This window comes from Balaenoptera physalus (genome assembly GCF_965194825.1).
Source record: "Balaenoptera physalus genome assembly, chromosome: 13".
In the NCBI taxonomy this organism is placed as follows: domain Eukaryota; kingdom Metazoa; phylum Chordata; class Mammalia; order Artiodactyla; family Balaenopteridae; genus Balaenoptera; species Balaenoptera physalus.
Genome location: NC_138892.1, coordinates 48533701 through 48548538, shown reverse-complemented (window position 1 = coordinate 48548538; position 14838 = coordinate 48533701). Strand labels below are relative to the sequence as shown.

Here is a 14838-nt window from a genome sequence, read left to right as displayed (position 1 = left end):
AGTGCCAGCCCAAAATACGGGGAAGGTCTGGACCTGGTGGGGTCTGCTTACAGAGTAAGGGACAATAAATCAACTCTTCCAGTGCATTTTCTGAACCTTTATCAAAGCTGTTTCCTGGCTATCAATATTTATGTAAGTTGTACACCTGCTTGAGTGCCACCTGCACTTCTTAACGTTTGTTCTCTGATCTTCCCCTCCTAATCTTGTAAAGGAAGTGTTTTGTTTTTTCTCACACTAGCCAAGGTATTCCTCTGTACCGCTCTTCTTTCTTTCTTCCTTTCTTTCTTTCTTTCTTCCTTTCTTTCTTCCTCTTTCTTTCTTTCTTTCTTTCTTTCTTTCTTTCTTTCTTTCTTTCTTTCTTTCTTTCTTTCTTTCTTTCTTTCTTCCTTCCTTCCTTCCTTCTTTCCTTCCTTCCTTCCTTCCTTCCTTCCTTTCTTCCTTTCTTAATCTGATCTTCCCATAGGTACCAGTAGGACATCTGTTTAAGATGAGGGCTCTCTTAAAAATCCTTTCAGATGTAAAAGTCCAAATCTTTAATATACCTATTTCAATTGTGACTCCAAACCAGTAAGTCTTTTTATGTCTTAAAACCAATTTCAAGGCTTAACCATGGACACAAAAGGTGTCCCCTAAGAAATGTAGCCCTCTCAAGATGCAGAGCCACTCCAGAGATAGCCTAAGAAAGCAAAGACCTTCATTGTCACAGGTGTCAAAGAAACCTCTATCTCCCACAAAGTGAGACACCTAAAATCACTGACCTACTTATCTGTGTTACCAGAAATGGGATACTGGGATGAGAATTTTTCCCTCACGAACAAGGCAATGAAGGTAGGGGTGATAAAGGCCCCTTATGGACTGAGACCCTTTATTAAGACAAACTCCCCTGACAGCCAGCATGGTTGGACAAAGAGAATGTTGCCTGTCACTTCATGTCTTAGGCTCTTAGCTGGCTGACTAGCTGCTGATGCAAGCCTGACAGACAGTCTGCAGCCCCAAGTGGCAGAAACCAGAGGGAATATGCTCACTGGTTACAAAGCCAAGTTCTCAGTACATAAAATGAGACAAAAGGAGATTCTCATCTTACGGTTTTTCATCCTTATGACAAATGACACAAAAGACAGAGACAAAGGAAAACATGACTCTTTCTGGGAGGCTAAGAATCAATACCCATAGGTGTTGATTACCAACAACAAAATCACAAAAGTCACGGTTGAAGATCTATCTTCACAAATGTTTTTCTCCTGCCACTGTGCATTTGGAAAGGAAGGGACAAGGAGAAATGTTAATCCTCCTCTCTTGACTGTGCACTACAGACAGAGATCTGGGAGACTCACATGGTAAGAATTCTTACCTTCTGCTGGTCTGTTGTCAGTTATCCCATATCTAAACTATAGTCTCTAGGGAGAGTGGAGTGTTCCAGACTTTTACTGTCCCATCACCAGAAACTGTACAGGAGGAAAAATTTGTTTCCTTTTACCCTTTTAGGTTTTTGGCTGGGGCTCTGGAACAAAAGACAGATTAACAAGAGAACAAGTTTATTAACATGTATATCTCATATATACTTATGAGAAATGCAGGGATGAGTAACTCCAAGAGGTGGCTAGAACTTGGACTTACATATCATCTTAACCAAAGAACAATATATTTTTAGAGGAGCAACAAGCACTAGGCTTCCAAGGGTGGCAAATTGTGGGACGATCAATATATAAGAAACCAATGGAAGATAATAGCTAGTCAGTAAATGTTGTTTTGTAGAGTCCTCTGGTGCTGTCTTGGGGCTAAGTGTCTAAGGTTGTAGGTGATTAATTTCTGCACAAATTTATGTTCTGCTTTCAAGAAAATAGGGGGAGGGCAGAGAACTTTTCTTGGATCTGCTTCTTTTCAATTGCTTTCAGCTCAAAATCATTCTCATGCCAAAGGGCAAGATTTTTTGGTGACATATTCTGGTATTCTTCTGTAGGTTTTGCTATAAAGTTCCCTTGCTTTATAATGACCCTTTATGTTCTAACATGGAAATGTGAAGTAAGGCATTGTCAGAAAGGAGTTAGGAGTGTTGTTCACATGAGACTTACTTATAATAGTAAACATTGATTTATAAATTAAGAGTTTACAATAGTAACCAAAAAAGTTAGTATAGGAATCTGGCTGAGCAACATGGTGTTGTGCTATATAACTATCAAAACAACAAACAGAGTGTCGTGTTCTTTTGTGGAAAGTATATAAAGTAATTTTAAGTGAAAAAGATGAAGACAACATAGTGAAGGCACATAAAACAATTTAATGAAAATGAATATTAATCAAAGATTGGAGCTCATTTGCAGTTACGTAAAATGTTCAGTTTTTTCCCTTTATACTTGCTGAAATTCATGATAAAATAGGAGGAGGTTCCTCTTTTGGCAATAGTGCTAATCCCAATTCTTCCTGAGCAATGTCTTTAAGCAATGTCATTTCATTATTTTCTTGCAGGTCATCCTTAGGACCTCAGAATATCCCTCTTCAAACATAAGGAAGAAAACTTTTAAAGTCAGTGGACCAATAAACGGTTCCTGTTTTCCACACGTCTCAAAGGGTGGAGCTGCCAGACCACTCGGAGAAGAAGGAAGTGAAAAGATGTTAAATACCAGGACCAGCTCAGCCTGGTCAGCCTGGAGGTCTGGCTTCTCAGTCAACATGAAGGCTGTGCTTATTCTGGGGCTTCTCCTCCTTCCTGTCGCTGTCCAAGGCAAGATCTTTGAGAGGTGTGAGCTTGCCAGAACTCTGAAAAGACTTGGATTGGATGGCTTTAAGGGAATCAGCCTGGCAAACTGTAAGTTAACTCTTCTTCATCCTTCCAAATAGTTAGCCAGCTGTGGAACAGATACTCATAGAGGATGAAGAATAAGAAAGGGACTTTGAGTGAATGGACTTTTTTATTCCTTTGATGGTTTGTACACTTACAATGGTTAAAAACATCAACTTGTTCCTTCAGAATCAGATGTACCAGGTGAAGGATTGAGGCATGGGAGGACCAAATTCTATACCGTTCTAAGCATGCCAGGACCCGTTGTACTCTTCTAGTGCCACTAAATTTGCCAGCTGGCAGATGTAGGCTGACTCAAAGATTCATTTGTGCACCGAGGATATGTCTATCAAGCCCTTGGTGTTGGACTCCAGCCATTTCCAGTTTGGAACTTGGGTTCTGCAAGCCTGAGTAATGTAGTATTTTTTTCATTTGTAATCCCCCTACCATGATGTTGGGTTTTTAACAGCAAAGTTTTTTAAAAATTACATTGAATTCTTAAAACAGGGACAGTAGGAACCTATTTCCCCTCAATCAATATCTATATAAGGATTCCTGAAATGCAGCATGAAATGACATTTTATTATTCTTACTCTAGTTGATTATTTTTCATTTTCTTCCACAGAATTCAAGATGTGCCCCAAGTAAAAGTTAGTTTATATTTTAGTCCATATCTGTCAATGTAATCACTGAATTTTTCAGATTGAATTCAGACATTTCCCCTCCATAACTATTTTTGAATGAATGAGCAAATGGCTACATGGGCGGATGGATGACACAGTCTTTCCTATTCTATGACTCCCGTTGTCTGGATTCTAATTTGATATCCAAATTCACCTTTAGGTATCATAAGAAATTTTCTTTCTCCCAGAAAATCCTTATTTTTCCTAATAAAAAGCATTAGCATATGCATCTGCTGCTAATTACCAAACCCACTCAACAACTCTGTTGATTTTCCTATTCTAGGCTGAATCTTACCTGAGGGATGGGAGCAGAGGAAGGGTAATAGCAATGGAAGAAACAGCTATTTTAATATTTTTAAAAATATGTTACCTTGTTTCATTAGTATTACCAAATGATTTGCTAACAAAAGAATTCTCTTAAGGGCCCTTTAACACCAAAGTGTTAAAATATTTTACAAGTAAAATACATCTTTATAAAGTCATTAGTAAAATAGAATTAGTTAAATAGAACTATATAATTATGCTATGAACTATAAGTCATATGGTGTTGCTGTTTATTACTTAAGATACGTTTTTTTCAGGGGTGTGTTTGGCCAAATGGGAAAGCAGTTATAACACACGAGCTACAAACTACAATCCTGGAAGCCGAAGCACTGATTATGGGATATTTCAAATCAATAGCCGCTACTGGTGTAATGATGGCAAAACCCCAAGAGCAGTTAACGGCTGTCAAATACGCTGCAGCGGTAAGACAAGATAATGTTGAGTGATGGCACAGGATCCATCTGGTTATACTTACAAGAATAGAGATTCAATACAAATGAAAAGGCCTTGAAGGGTTCATCAGGGACCTAGAAAAACTCCATCTTAACTTCTAGAAACTCTTTATTATTCTCATAATTCCTTAAGGAAGAAATTAAAGAGCTGGTATCATAAAAGGTTGCTGTTTTCTAATATACAAAAGCTTCTGGAATGACATCACTTTATTATAACTGGACTTGTTGATGCTTTGTAAAGAACAATGCCAATTGGACATATGTACACTACCAAATGTAAAATAGATCGCTAGTGGGAAGCAGCCACATAGCACAGGGAGATCAACTTGGTGCTTTGTGACCACCTAGAGGGGTGGGATAGGGAGGGTGGCAGGGAGACGCAAGAGGGAGGGGATATGGGGACATATGTATATGCATAGCTGATTTACTTTGTTATAGAGCAGAAACTAACACACCATTGTAAAGCAATTATACTCCAGTAAAGGTGTTAAAAAAATAAATAAATAAAATAAAATTTTTAAAAAAGGAAAAGAAAAGAACAACGCCATTCCTCCTACTTACCTTGTTTGGGGAGGTTTAGGGATAATTTGGTGTGTGGTCTTTTTTTTTTTTTTTTTTTTCATCTACCCTCCTTTATTGGAAAATGAAAGGATTAGTAGTTAACCAAAGAGGAGGAATATGTGTGGTCCTTTTTAAAAAATTGCTTTTGCTTTTTATTTATTATGAAATGTTTTAAATATATGGAAAATTAGAAACATTAGTATATTAGTATAATAAACATCAATATGCTCATCATGTACTTTAGAACAGTAAAACATTTTGTCATATTTACTTCTTCTATGTATATATTATATATATATATATATATACATATATTTTTTTTTGCTGAGTGATTTTAAAGTGAATTAGAAACATTATGATATTTCATTTCTAAATTCTTTAGTTTGTATCTCTAAAAAATATAGTTCCTATATAAACATTGTTATTCTAACAAGTTAATTTATGGATTTGTTTAATTGGGGTGAAACAAATATTCTATTCAGTTCCTTTTAAAAGAGAGATATAAAAAAAAAAATATATATATATATATATAAAAGAGAGATAACAATGTGGAATCTTTAGTACGTAAAATATTGGAGAAGTATTACAAAATTGATATTGTTAAATTTTTAAATATTAAAAGAGAAGATTCGTCTTAGAATATGCTTTTGTATCCAGTTAATTTATTTTAAAAAAATTCTGTATTATATAATAATCTGTGGTCATTGAATAAAAATTCTACTACCCAGAGATGTATGACCACTGGAAACTTTGGGTATACATATATTCTTTGAGGATATGTATCACTTACATATATGAATGTAAAGCTATGTTATACACATATGATGTACACACATACAAACATGTAAGCAATGTGTGTTTCAACAAAAATGAAATTGTACTATATTTACTGCTTTACAATTTGCTCTTTATTACACAAAATTATTTTTGTCAACAAATACCAATCTATATTATTTTTTAAAGATGAATAGAATTCCACTTTATAAATATTCTATAATTTATCAATCCAACTCTTAATGTTAAGCACTTAGGCTGTTTCCATTTTCCCCTATTATTAATTGCTACCTTGTACATACATCTTTGGGTACATCTCTTATTATTTCTTTAGGGTGAATTTCCAGTAGTAGAATTGCTGAGCAAAAAAGTGCTAGACCGGTTCCTGCTTGTTGGTTTGTTTCTGTTTTGTTTTGTTTTTTACAGTGCCTAGTAAAAAGAGAACCTTCTATCATATTAGTTAATAATTCCAGAGCTTCCTATGACTTTGGTAAATGAGAAATAGAATGCTTTATTCCATGCCAAATGGGATGGAATGAAGAAAGAGTTTTCCCCCAACATTCACAGATACATGGACTCTTAAAAAATAATTTTAGTTGTTCTTTTCTCAGCCTAAGACAATGAAGCTGGCTGAACCTAAACTTAAAATGGAATTTCTATGAGCGTTGTTTCCATTTCTCACCAATTCTTTTTCAGTGTTGCTGAAAGATGACATCACTGAAGCTGTACGATGTGCAAAGAGGGTTGTCCAAGACCCACAAGGCATTAACGCATGGTATGCTTTTTTTTTTCCCTTCCGGTTTTATTGAGATGTAATTGACATACAGCACTGTATAAGTTTAAGGTGTACAGCATAATGATTTGACTTACATACATCATGAAATGATGATCACAGTAAGTTTAGTGAACATCCATTATCTCATATGGATACAAAATTAAAGAAATAGAAGAAAAAATTTGTGTGTGTGATGCAAAGTCTCAGGATTTATTCTCTCAACAACTTTCGTATATAACATATAGCAGTGTTAATTATATATATCATGTTGTACATTATATCTTTAGTACTTATCACTGGAAGTTTGTAGTACCTTTGACTGCCTTCATCCAATCCCCTCCCCTCACACCACCCACAACCTCCACCTCTGGTAACCACAAATCCAACCTCTTTTTCTATGAGTTTGTTTGTATGTTCGTTTCTCTGTGTTTGCAGTCTAATGGACCTACAACACTATGTTAGTTCCTGTTACAGAGCATGCTATGTGTTAATCGTTAAAGGGGAGAGCTGTTTTACCCTACTGTTATGAGAGAAGTGAGGGAATATTTCCAAAGACCAACGTATGCTACTGAGAACTGAAAATTGCAGCTTTAGATATATGCTAAACAACGTATCACATAGAAACCATCTATGTTAACTGATTCAGAATCTTATTCTTTTTTTTAATTAATTAATTTATTTATTTATGGCTATGTTGGGTCTTCGTTTCTGTGCGAGGCAAGCGGGGGCCACTCCTCATCGCGGTGCGCGGGCCTCTCACCGTCGCGGCCCCTCCCATTGCGGAGCAGAGGCTCCAGACGCGCAGGCCCAGCAGTCGTGGCCCACGGGCCCAGCGGCTCCGCGGCACGCGGGATCCTCCCAGACCAGGGCTCGAACCCGCGTCCCCTGCACCGGCAGGCAGACTCTCAACCACTGCGCCACCAGGGAAGCCCCAGAATCTTATTCTTTTACTCCTCAATTTTTTTTAGGGGATTTCTAGAGTTTTTTTCTTTTTAAAAATATTTATTTATTTATTTATTATTTTTGGCTGCGTCGGGTCCTCGTGGCAGCTCGCGGGCTCTTCGTTGCCGTGCGCGGACTTCTCTCTAGCTTTGACACACCGGCTTCAGAGCACACGGGCTCTCTAGCTGTGGCGCTCGGGCTCAGTAGTTGTGCCACGCGGCCTTAGTTGCCCCGCGGCATGCGGGATCTTACTTCCCTGACCAGGGTTCGAACCCGCGTCCCCTGCATTAGAAGGCGGATTCTCAACCACTGTACCACTAGGGAAGTCCCAATTTCTACAGTTTTAAAGATTTTCCGCACTCTACGAACTCCTTGGCATATCTTGAAATTATTTTTGTAATTAAGTAAATGTGGAATGTACTTCGCAGTTGTGGACTACACGGGACTCAACATTCTTCTTCAGCATTCTGTGCTCTAGTGAAGGCTTGGGGGGAGACAGGAAGTACTTGGTATACATATCTCCATTTAATACTTGGATTGATCTGTAGCCTGTATTTCAGTATTGATAAACTATTTTGTTCCCCCAAAGGATTTGAAGTATGTGTATTACAACAAAGGTATGTTTTAAACTTATTACCATTTGTTTCATCTTTCTCTGCAGGGTGGCATGGAGAAATCGTTGTCAAAACCAAGATCTCAGGAGTTATGTTCAGGGTTGCGGAGTGTAACTGTGGAGTTTTCTTTCTTCAGCTCATTGTCTCTTTTTCACATTAAGGAAGTAATAGTTGAGCGAAAGGTCATACTACCATTCTTTCAAACAAATAATGTTTTTACAGAAGCAGGAGCATATGGTCTTTCTTCTAAGAGGCTTAATGTTTACCTCATGTGTTTACTGTTTGATACTAGGCCTACAATATTTTTCGGTTTGCTGATAGAACTAATGCTGGTGAATATTTGTCTAAAATCTTAATTATCAAATATATGTCCAGTACCTTCAGTTCTTAATCAGATAACCCAGACTTAATCTTGAATGATGTAAGTACTCCCCAATATGCAATAAAAATATAACCAAAGAATGTGTTTAAACAAATTGATCTTAGGCAAAATCCCACTTGTGTAGGCATGTGACACCTTCATCTGTTCTGTCATCTCCAAAAACAGTAAAAGATAACCACTCTTTGTTGGGCAATATAAAATTTTAAAAAGAGCAGAATGCCAAGTGGCTAAAATAGAAACAGCCTGAATTAAGAATTTTGTTTCCATAAAGTGTGACCTTTGATTTAAATGTTTTCTTAGAAATGTTGCATTTACACAGCTTTAAAAATAAACTCACAATTTATATATCAATCTATCTTATCCCTTTTAAAGAACTCATTTATGCATCTTGCTGATCATGACGGAATATAAAGAGGGATTAGATGACCTGTTGCTTTTCCTTAATTTTATTAAGTTAGATTCATGCATTATGACAAATTCAGAGGCAGATGAGTTTTCAAGTATTGAAATAATTGCTAATTAACCACAGGTGTGAAATTCTGCGTGCTGTAAAAAATACAAACATTTTCATTAAAAGCTTTGCAATTCATACCTGGCTCTTTGTTTAGAACCGTTTAGTATCTCTGAAGAAATACATATGTATATATTCGGAAAAAAATGATCTGACACTTAGTATTTCCTACATCCTCACCTGTACGGAAACAGCTGCATATTGCTGGAAAAATCCAAAAACATGCTGACAGATGTCACTTTATTTTTTTATTTTTTATTTTTTTTGACCGTGCCACACGGCTTGTGGGATCTTAGTTCCCCGACCAGGGATTGAACCCGCGCGCTCGGCAGTGAAAGTGCGGAGTCTTAACCACTGGACCGTCAGGGAATTCCCCTCACTTTAAACTCATAACCACAAATCTCAAATGGGCCTTCAAGTCTGCCTGGTCATCTTAGTCACTTCTCTGCAATCCTTCTGTGTCGGTGTCCCCACTCTCCAAAATGACTATCACTATTTACTTCCCTCATTTCAAAGTCCCAGCACACATGCCCAACCACTGGCCTTCCACACTCTCTGTTGTCAGTAGAGGACCTGGCCTCATATTACACTGAGAATAGACACAACCTTAGACAAAATTCTCCCCCTCCTCACCACCATTAACAGAGGTCACATCTTTCCCTGGGCCCATCGTCTCTCCCTTCCCCTTTATTACTAGGATGAAGGGCCTCTGCTCCTGCCAGTGGCAGTGTCTCCACATGCAATCATCATCGAAGCCCTCTCACTACTCCAATTTAGGCTGTTTCCTGCATCCTGAGTTTCTCCCTCTTTGCTGGATCACCCCCGTCACTGTACAAACTGCCCTGGTAACCTTCCATCTTACAAAGAACTCTCTGTATTCTGTACATAACCCTCCAACTACAACATCATTCTCTGCTTCCTTTTACAGCAGCACCTGTGGGATGAGATATCTATATTTACCAACTCCACGTCCTCACCTCCCTTTCTCTTTTCAACTCTTCTTCATCTGACTGCTATCCTCACTCAGCTGAAAACTGCTCCAACATGACTCCTTCCATGATGCCTTGGGGCCAGTTCTAGTGATCACTTGTTTTCTGTTCATCTTACTTGATCTCTCAGCAGCATTTGTCATACTTCTGGTTTCTTCCTCAGCTTCTTCTCATTTACATCCTGCCTCATTGATGGCTCCTTCTCAGTCCTTCTTGGCTGGCTGTTTCTCTGCTGTTTGATTTTTAACTGTGGGAGTGCCCCGGGCTCAAGCCTATAACCATTTGATAGACATGTTTTACTTACTCATTTATTTGTCTCTTCTTGCTGAATTATACCTTTCAAAAGAATAAGAGTTTTCCCCACTTTTTAAAGACATTGACATAATCTCAATCTTTCCCAAAATTTGCAAGTAAAGTACAGCCTTTTATGTTTTCTGAACAGTTTGAGAATACACTGCCAACATGATGCCCAGTGGCTCTGAATCCTTCTGTGTGTAATTCCTACATAACCTCAAAACATCATCCAAATCAGGAGGTTAACACTGACTAATTAGGACCACCTAATCATCAGATCCTATTCAATTTCATCAACCGTCCCCATAGGTCCTTCTTAATTAAAAGGTATAATTCAGAATCATGTGTTATATTTGGTTGTTATGTTTTTCAGTTTCCTTCAATCTAGATCACTTCTTCACTTTTTTTCTTGACTTTGCTGACTTTAACCCTTTTGAAGACCACAAACCAGCTATGTTGTAAAATGACCTAAGATTTTTCTGATATTCTCTTGATTAGATTAGGTTATGCATCTCTGGCAGGGATACCGCAGAAGTGATTGTGCTCTTCTCGTTGGATCCTTTCAGGTGACATGCAGTTTTTAAATATTCTGTTACTGATGGTGTTCACATTCATCATTTGAATAAGGTGATGTCTGCAAGTCACCTCCACTGTGAAGTATTTGGGAGAGGGTAAGGTACTTTGAGAAATTTTGTTCCTCATCAAAATGTCAATGTATGCATTTACTTATTATATCAGTATGGACCCCTGGCTTCCTACTTTATTCAAATTATAATGAGTCATAATCCATTACTGTCATTTATTTTGATGATCACATTGTCCCTGATTTGGCCACTAGAGCCTCTGCAAGCTAGTTTCTGTGTCATTTTGACATGTCCCCATCATTCTTTGTGCACTTTTTTGTTTTCTGGCATAAGATATTCTAAGGCTCACCTTGTTCTTTTCCTGCTTCAGCCTGGAATCAGCCATTTCTCCAAAGAGCCCTTATTCCTCATAGTGGATAACGGTATTTAAGAAACAAGCTCTGGTCACTAGAGTGTCATTGTTCCCAGGCCCCATCAATGGCCAGGGCTAGAGGATATGTGTATTGACATAATATTTATCTATTTAAATTGAATTCGTATAATACATCCAATTCCAATCCCACACCACAAGGTTAATTCTAGTTTTTTCCTTTTTCATGTTGGTAACTCCCTTCTATGACAGTGAGAAACCTGGCACCCATTGTCCTTCATATCCTGAAAACATATCCTTAGCACATGCATATATTTGATCAATTTGCCTGTATGTAACCAATCTCCAAACACTGCCACACCATGGAATAGATGCTCGGCACTCAGGCTTTGATACCCCTCATTGGACCACCCCTACTTCCACATCTGGACACCTTCTTTACTGTGTTACATGTGTTACTCTGACACACCATGCTGGGCCACTGTCCTTACAGGAAGAAGGGCAGAAATGTTTTACTCTTGTTTACACCCATATTCCAAACACCTAGAACAGTGCCTATAACATGATACATGCTCAATAAATATCCACTGATTGAATCTCTCCGATTATTTAGTATATTCCCCCATGCTGGGCATTCTGAGATTTTTCTTTTCTTTTTTTAAAATTAATTTATTTTATTTTATTTATTTTGGGCTATGTTGGGTCTTCGTTGCTGCGCGCGGGCTTTCTCTAGTTGTGGCAAGCGGGGGCTACTCTTCGTTGAGGACCACGGGCTTCTCATTATGGTGGCTTCTCTTGTTGTGGAGCACAGACTCTAGGCGTGCGGGCTTCAGTAGTTGTGGTGGACGGGCTCAGTAGTTGTGGCACGTGGGCTCTAGAGTGCAGGCTCAGTAGTTGTGGCACACGGGCTTGGTTGCTCCGTGGCCTGTGGGATCTTCCCGGACCAGGGCTCGAACCCATGTACCCTGCATTGGCAGGCGGATGCTTAACCACTGCGCCACCAGGGAAGTCCCTCTGATATTTTTCTTACTCTCTGATCCCATATGATTCCAGTACAGCAGCTTCTGGGGTTCCAGGGGTCAGGTCTCAAATCTATGTGACCAGCCATGGGAGGACAGCAGAGGGCCCCAATACAGGTGCAGCCTCAGGCTTCAAGATTCTGGGACCGGGCTTCCCCGGTGGCGCAGTGGTTGAGAATCTGCCGCCAATGCAGGGGACACGGGTTCGAGCCCTGGTCTGGGAAGATCCCACATGCCGCGGAGCAACTAGGCCCGTGAGCCACAATTACTGAGCCTGCGCGTCTGGAGCCTGTGCTCCGCAACAAGAGAGGCCGCGATAATGAGAGGCCCGCGCACCGCGATGAAGAGTGGCCCCCACTTGCCGCAACTAGAAAAAGCCCTCGCACAGAAACGAAGACCCAACACAACCATAGATAGATAAATAAATAAATAAATAAATAAATAAATAAATAAATAAATAAACCCGAAGTTTAAAAAAAAAAAAAAGAACGAAAAACCCAACTTTGAAAAAAAAAAAAAAGATTCTGGGACCATTTTGATATGAATAAACAAAAAAGAATATGGGTTTATTCATATCAGGATATCCAGAGGTGTATGAAGAATGAGTCAAGGTAGGGGAGAGAGGCTTGAAGAGTGACAGCTCAGATGCAGAGATAGGATATATCCAAGAAGCACCAGGACAGACCCATAACAATGGCTGACTGAAGAAACAACCAGAGATTAGCAAAAGTTGGCTTAAGAGGGAAAGCAATGGGCTTCCCTGGTGGCGCAGTGGTTGAGAATCTGCCTGCCAATGCAGGGGACACGGGTTCGAGTCCTGGTCTGGGAAGATCCCACATGCCACGGAGCAACTGGGCCCGTGAGCCACAATTACTGAGCCTGCACGTCTGGAGCCTGTGCTCTGCAACAAGAGAGGCCGCGATAGTGAGAGGCCCGCGCACCGCGATGAAGAGTGGCCCCCACTTGCCACAACTAGAGAAAGCCCTGGCACAGAAACGAAGACCCAACACAGCCATAAATAAAATAAATAAAATTTGAAAAAAGAAAATGCTCCCTATTAAAAAAAAAAAAAAAAAAAAGAGGGAAAGCAATATTTTTTTGGAGATTTTGCTTAGTGTTTTTGATAAATGTCTCACTTATACCTGTTACATTAATACAATCAAGTTCCCAAACCAAATTTCGACCCTTATTCTGAGAATGAAGTAAAAATCAATATCAAAGTTTGATCATTTTTAAAAGACATTCAATTCCTATGTTGCTTAGTTTCACCTCAGGATATTATTTGAAATGCAGAGTGATATTCCAGATGATAACGGGGCTCTTCATGTAGAACTAATTGTAACTAAGTCCTGAGCACATTTCTTGCACTTGTATTTAGCGGACTTATTTAAAAAATATTTTCTTAGAAGTTGCTAAAGGGAATTACTAAAAGTTACAATCATGAGTGACTAATGTCATTCATAGTGTTTTTCAATTAAATGCATGTCTTTTATGCAAATTATATTTTGAATCATTTTAAATTTTAACAAGGTTATAAATTCTCAATGTTTACAGAGTCAGATATTTCTACAAGGTTTGTTTTGAAAGATGTAACTCCCCATTTCTCCCCCTTCACATGCACAATTTTCTACTCTTTTAGCTTAATGTTAAGAATTTTAGGGAGTTCCCTGGTGGCCTAATGGTTAGGATTTGGCACTTTCACTGCTGTTGCCCGGGGTTCAATCCCTGATCGGAGAACTGAGATCCCACAAGCTGTGTGGCACGACCAAAAATAAAAAGAATTTTATATTTACTCCCATGCTTTTAAGTATTAGGCTTGTATTGCTCCTCTGGATTTTTCCATTTTAAGATATTGATTCCCACTATGCAAGTTAAGGATTAAGTTCTATTTTCTCCTCCTCCATCTCCATCACACATGGCACCTTTCCCTAAAACCCATCCTTCCAGTGTAATTACATATGTTTTTAGATCAGTACTCAGTATTTACATAGCCATAAATACAATTACTTTCTTCTCTTATGCAAGAGTTTATTTTCCCTAGAGCTAATACCTGCATGATTTTTAAATTGGCTTAGCTTTCTTTGTATCTATCATTAGTTCAATTCCCAAACTCTAGGTCTTTTTTTTCTTTATTGAGGTATAGTTGAGGTATAGTTGATGCGATGAAGGTCTTAGTACCCGGCATGTGTTTGGCTAATCTACCTATTTTCTGTAGGGTATTCCTCCCTCAATCCTGTCTGGTGATCCTCAATGCAGAGACCCTGCTTTACCACTGTTCTATCCCTTGGGGATAAGTAAGGGGTAATTGCTGGGCTGTAAGGACCTGAATATTTCTTAAACAGAATCTCAACCAGTCTTTTTTTGCTAGCTCTTCTCCTCCTCCTCCCTTCCCTTATTTCCAGAGATCCCTACAACCACAAATTCTTGAGATTCAGGGGGTTTCTGCAGTGTGAATTGAACAGCTTATTGTCTCTGACTACTCAGCTCTTAGGACTGCTGTATACCACTTGCCTTTTGTATTCCAAGTTTCAAGATTTTGTTTCTGCCTTCTCTCCCATTCTCCCCACCCTTTCTAAAAGGTTTATGCCTTTTTGAAAATCTCTTTACTTATTTCAAAGGAGTTTTGAAAGGAAGCAGATGTGTATTCAATCCACTATCTTTCCCTCAAAGTTCCCAATGTGTTTTTGTTGCTTTGTTTTGTTTTGTTTTTTAATAAATTTTATTTATTTATTTATTTATTATTAATTTTTGGCTGTGTTGGGTCTTCGTTTCTGCGCAAGGGCTT

General features: G+C 38.7%; 1 protein-coding gene across 2 annotated transcripts in view; it reads left to right on the top strand.

The window, feature by feature from the left end:
- CPSF6 (cleavage and polyadenylation specific factor 6) overlaps window positions 1-11283 on the top strand; it is an 85855-nt gene extending 74572 nt beyond the window's left edge. Inside the window, exons 2-6 of one of the 2 annotated variants that reach the window (XM_082422777.1) lie at window positions 3-132; window positions 2467-2806; window positions 4044-4208; window positions 6270-6348; window positions 7952-11283. In XM_082422777.1, coding sequence (XP_082278903.1) covers window positions 3-132; window positions 2467-2806; window positions 4044-4208; window positions 6270-6348; window positions 7952-8018 — 781 coding nt within the window. In that variant the 3' untranslated portion in view covers window positions 8019-11283. The remainder of the gene's footprint in view (window positions 1-2; window positions 133-2466; window positions 2807-4043; window positions 4209-6269; window positions 6349-7951) is intronic. The other variant, XM_082422778.1, reaches the window with a different exon arrangement.
- Window positions 11284-14838: the final 3555 nt, after the last annotated feature.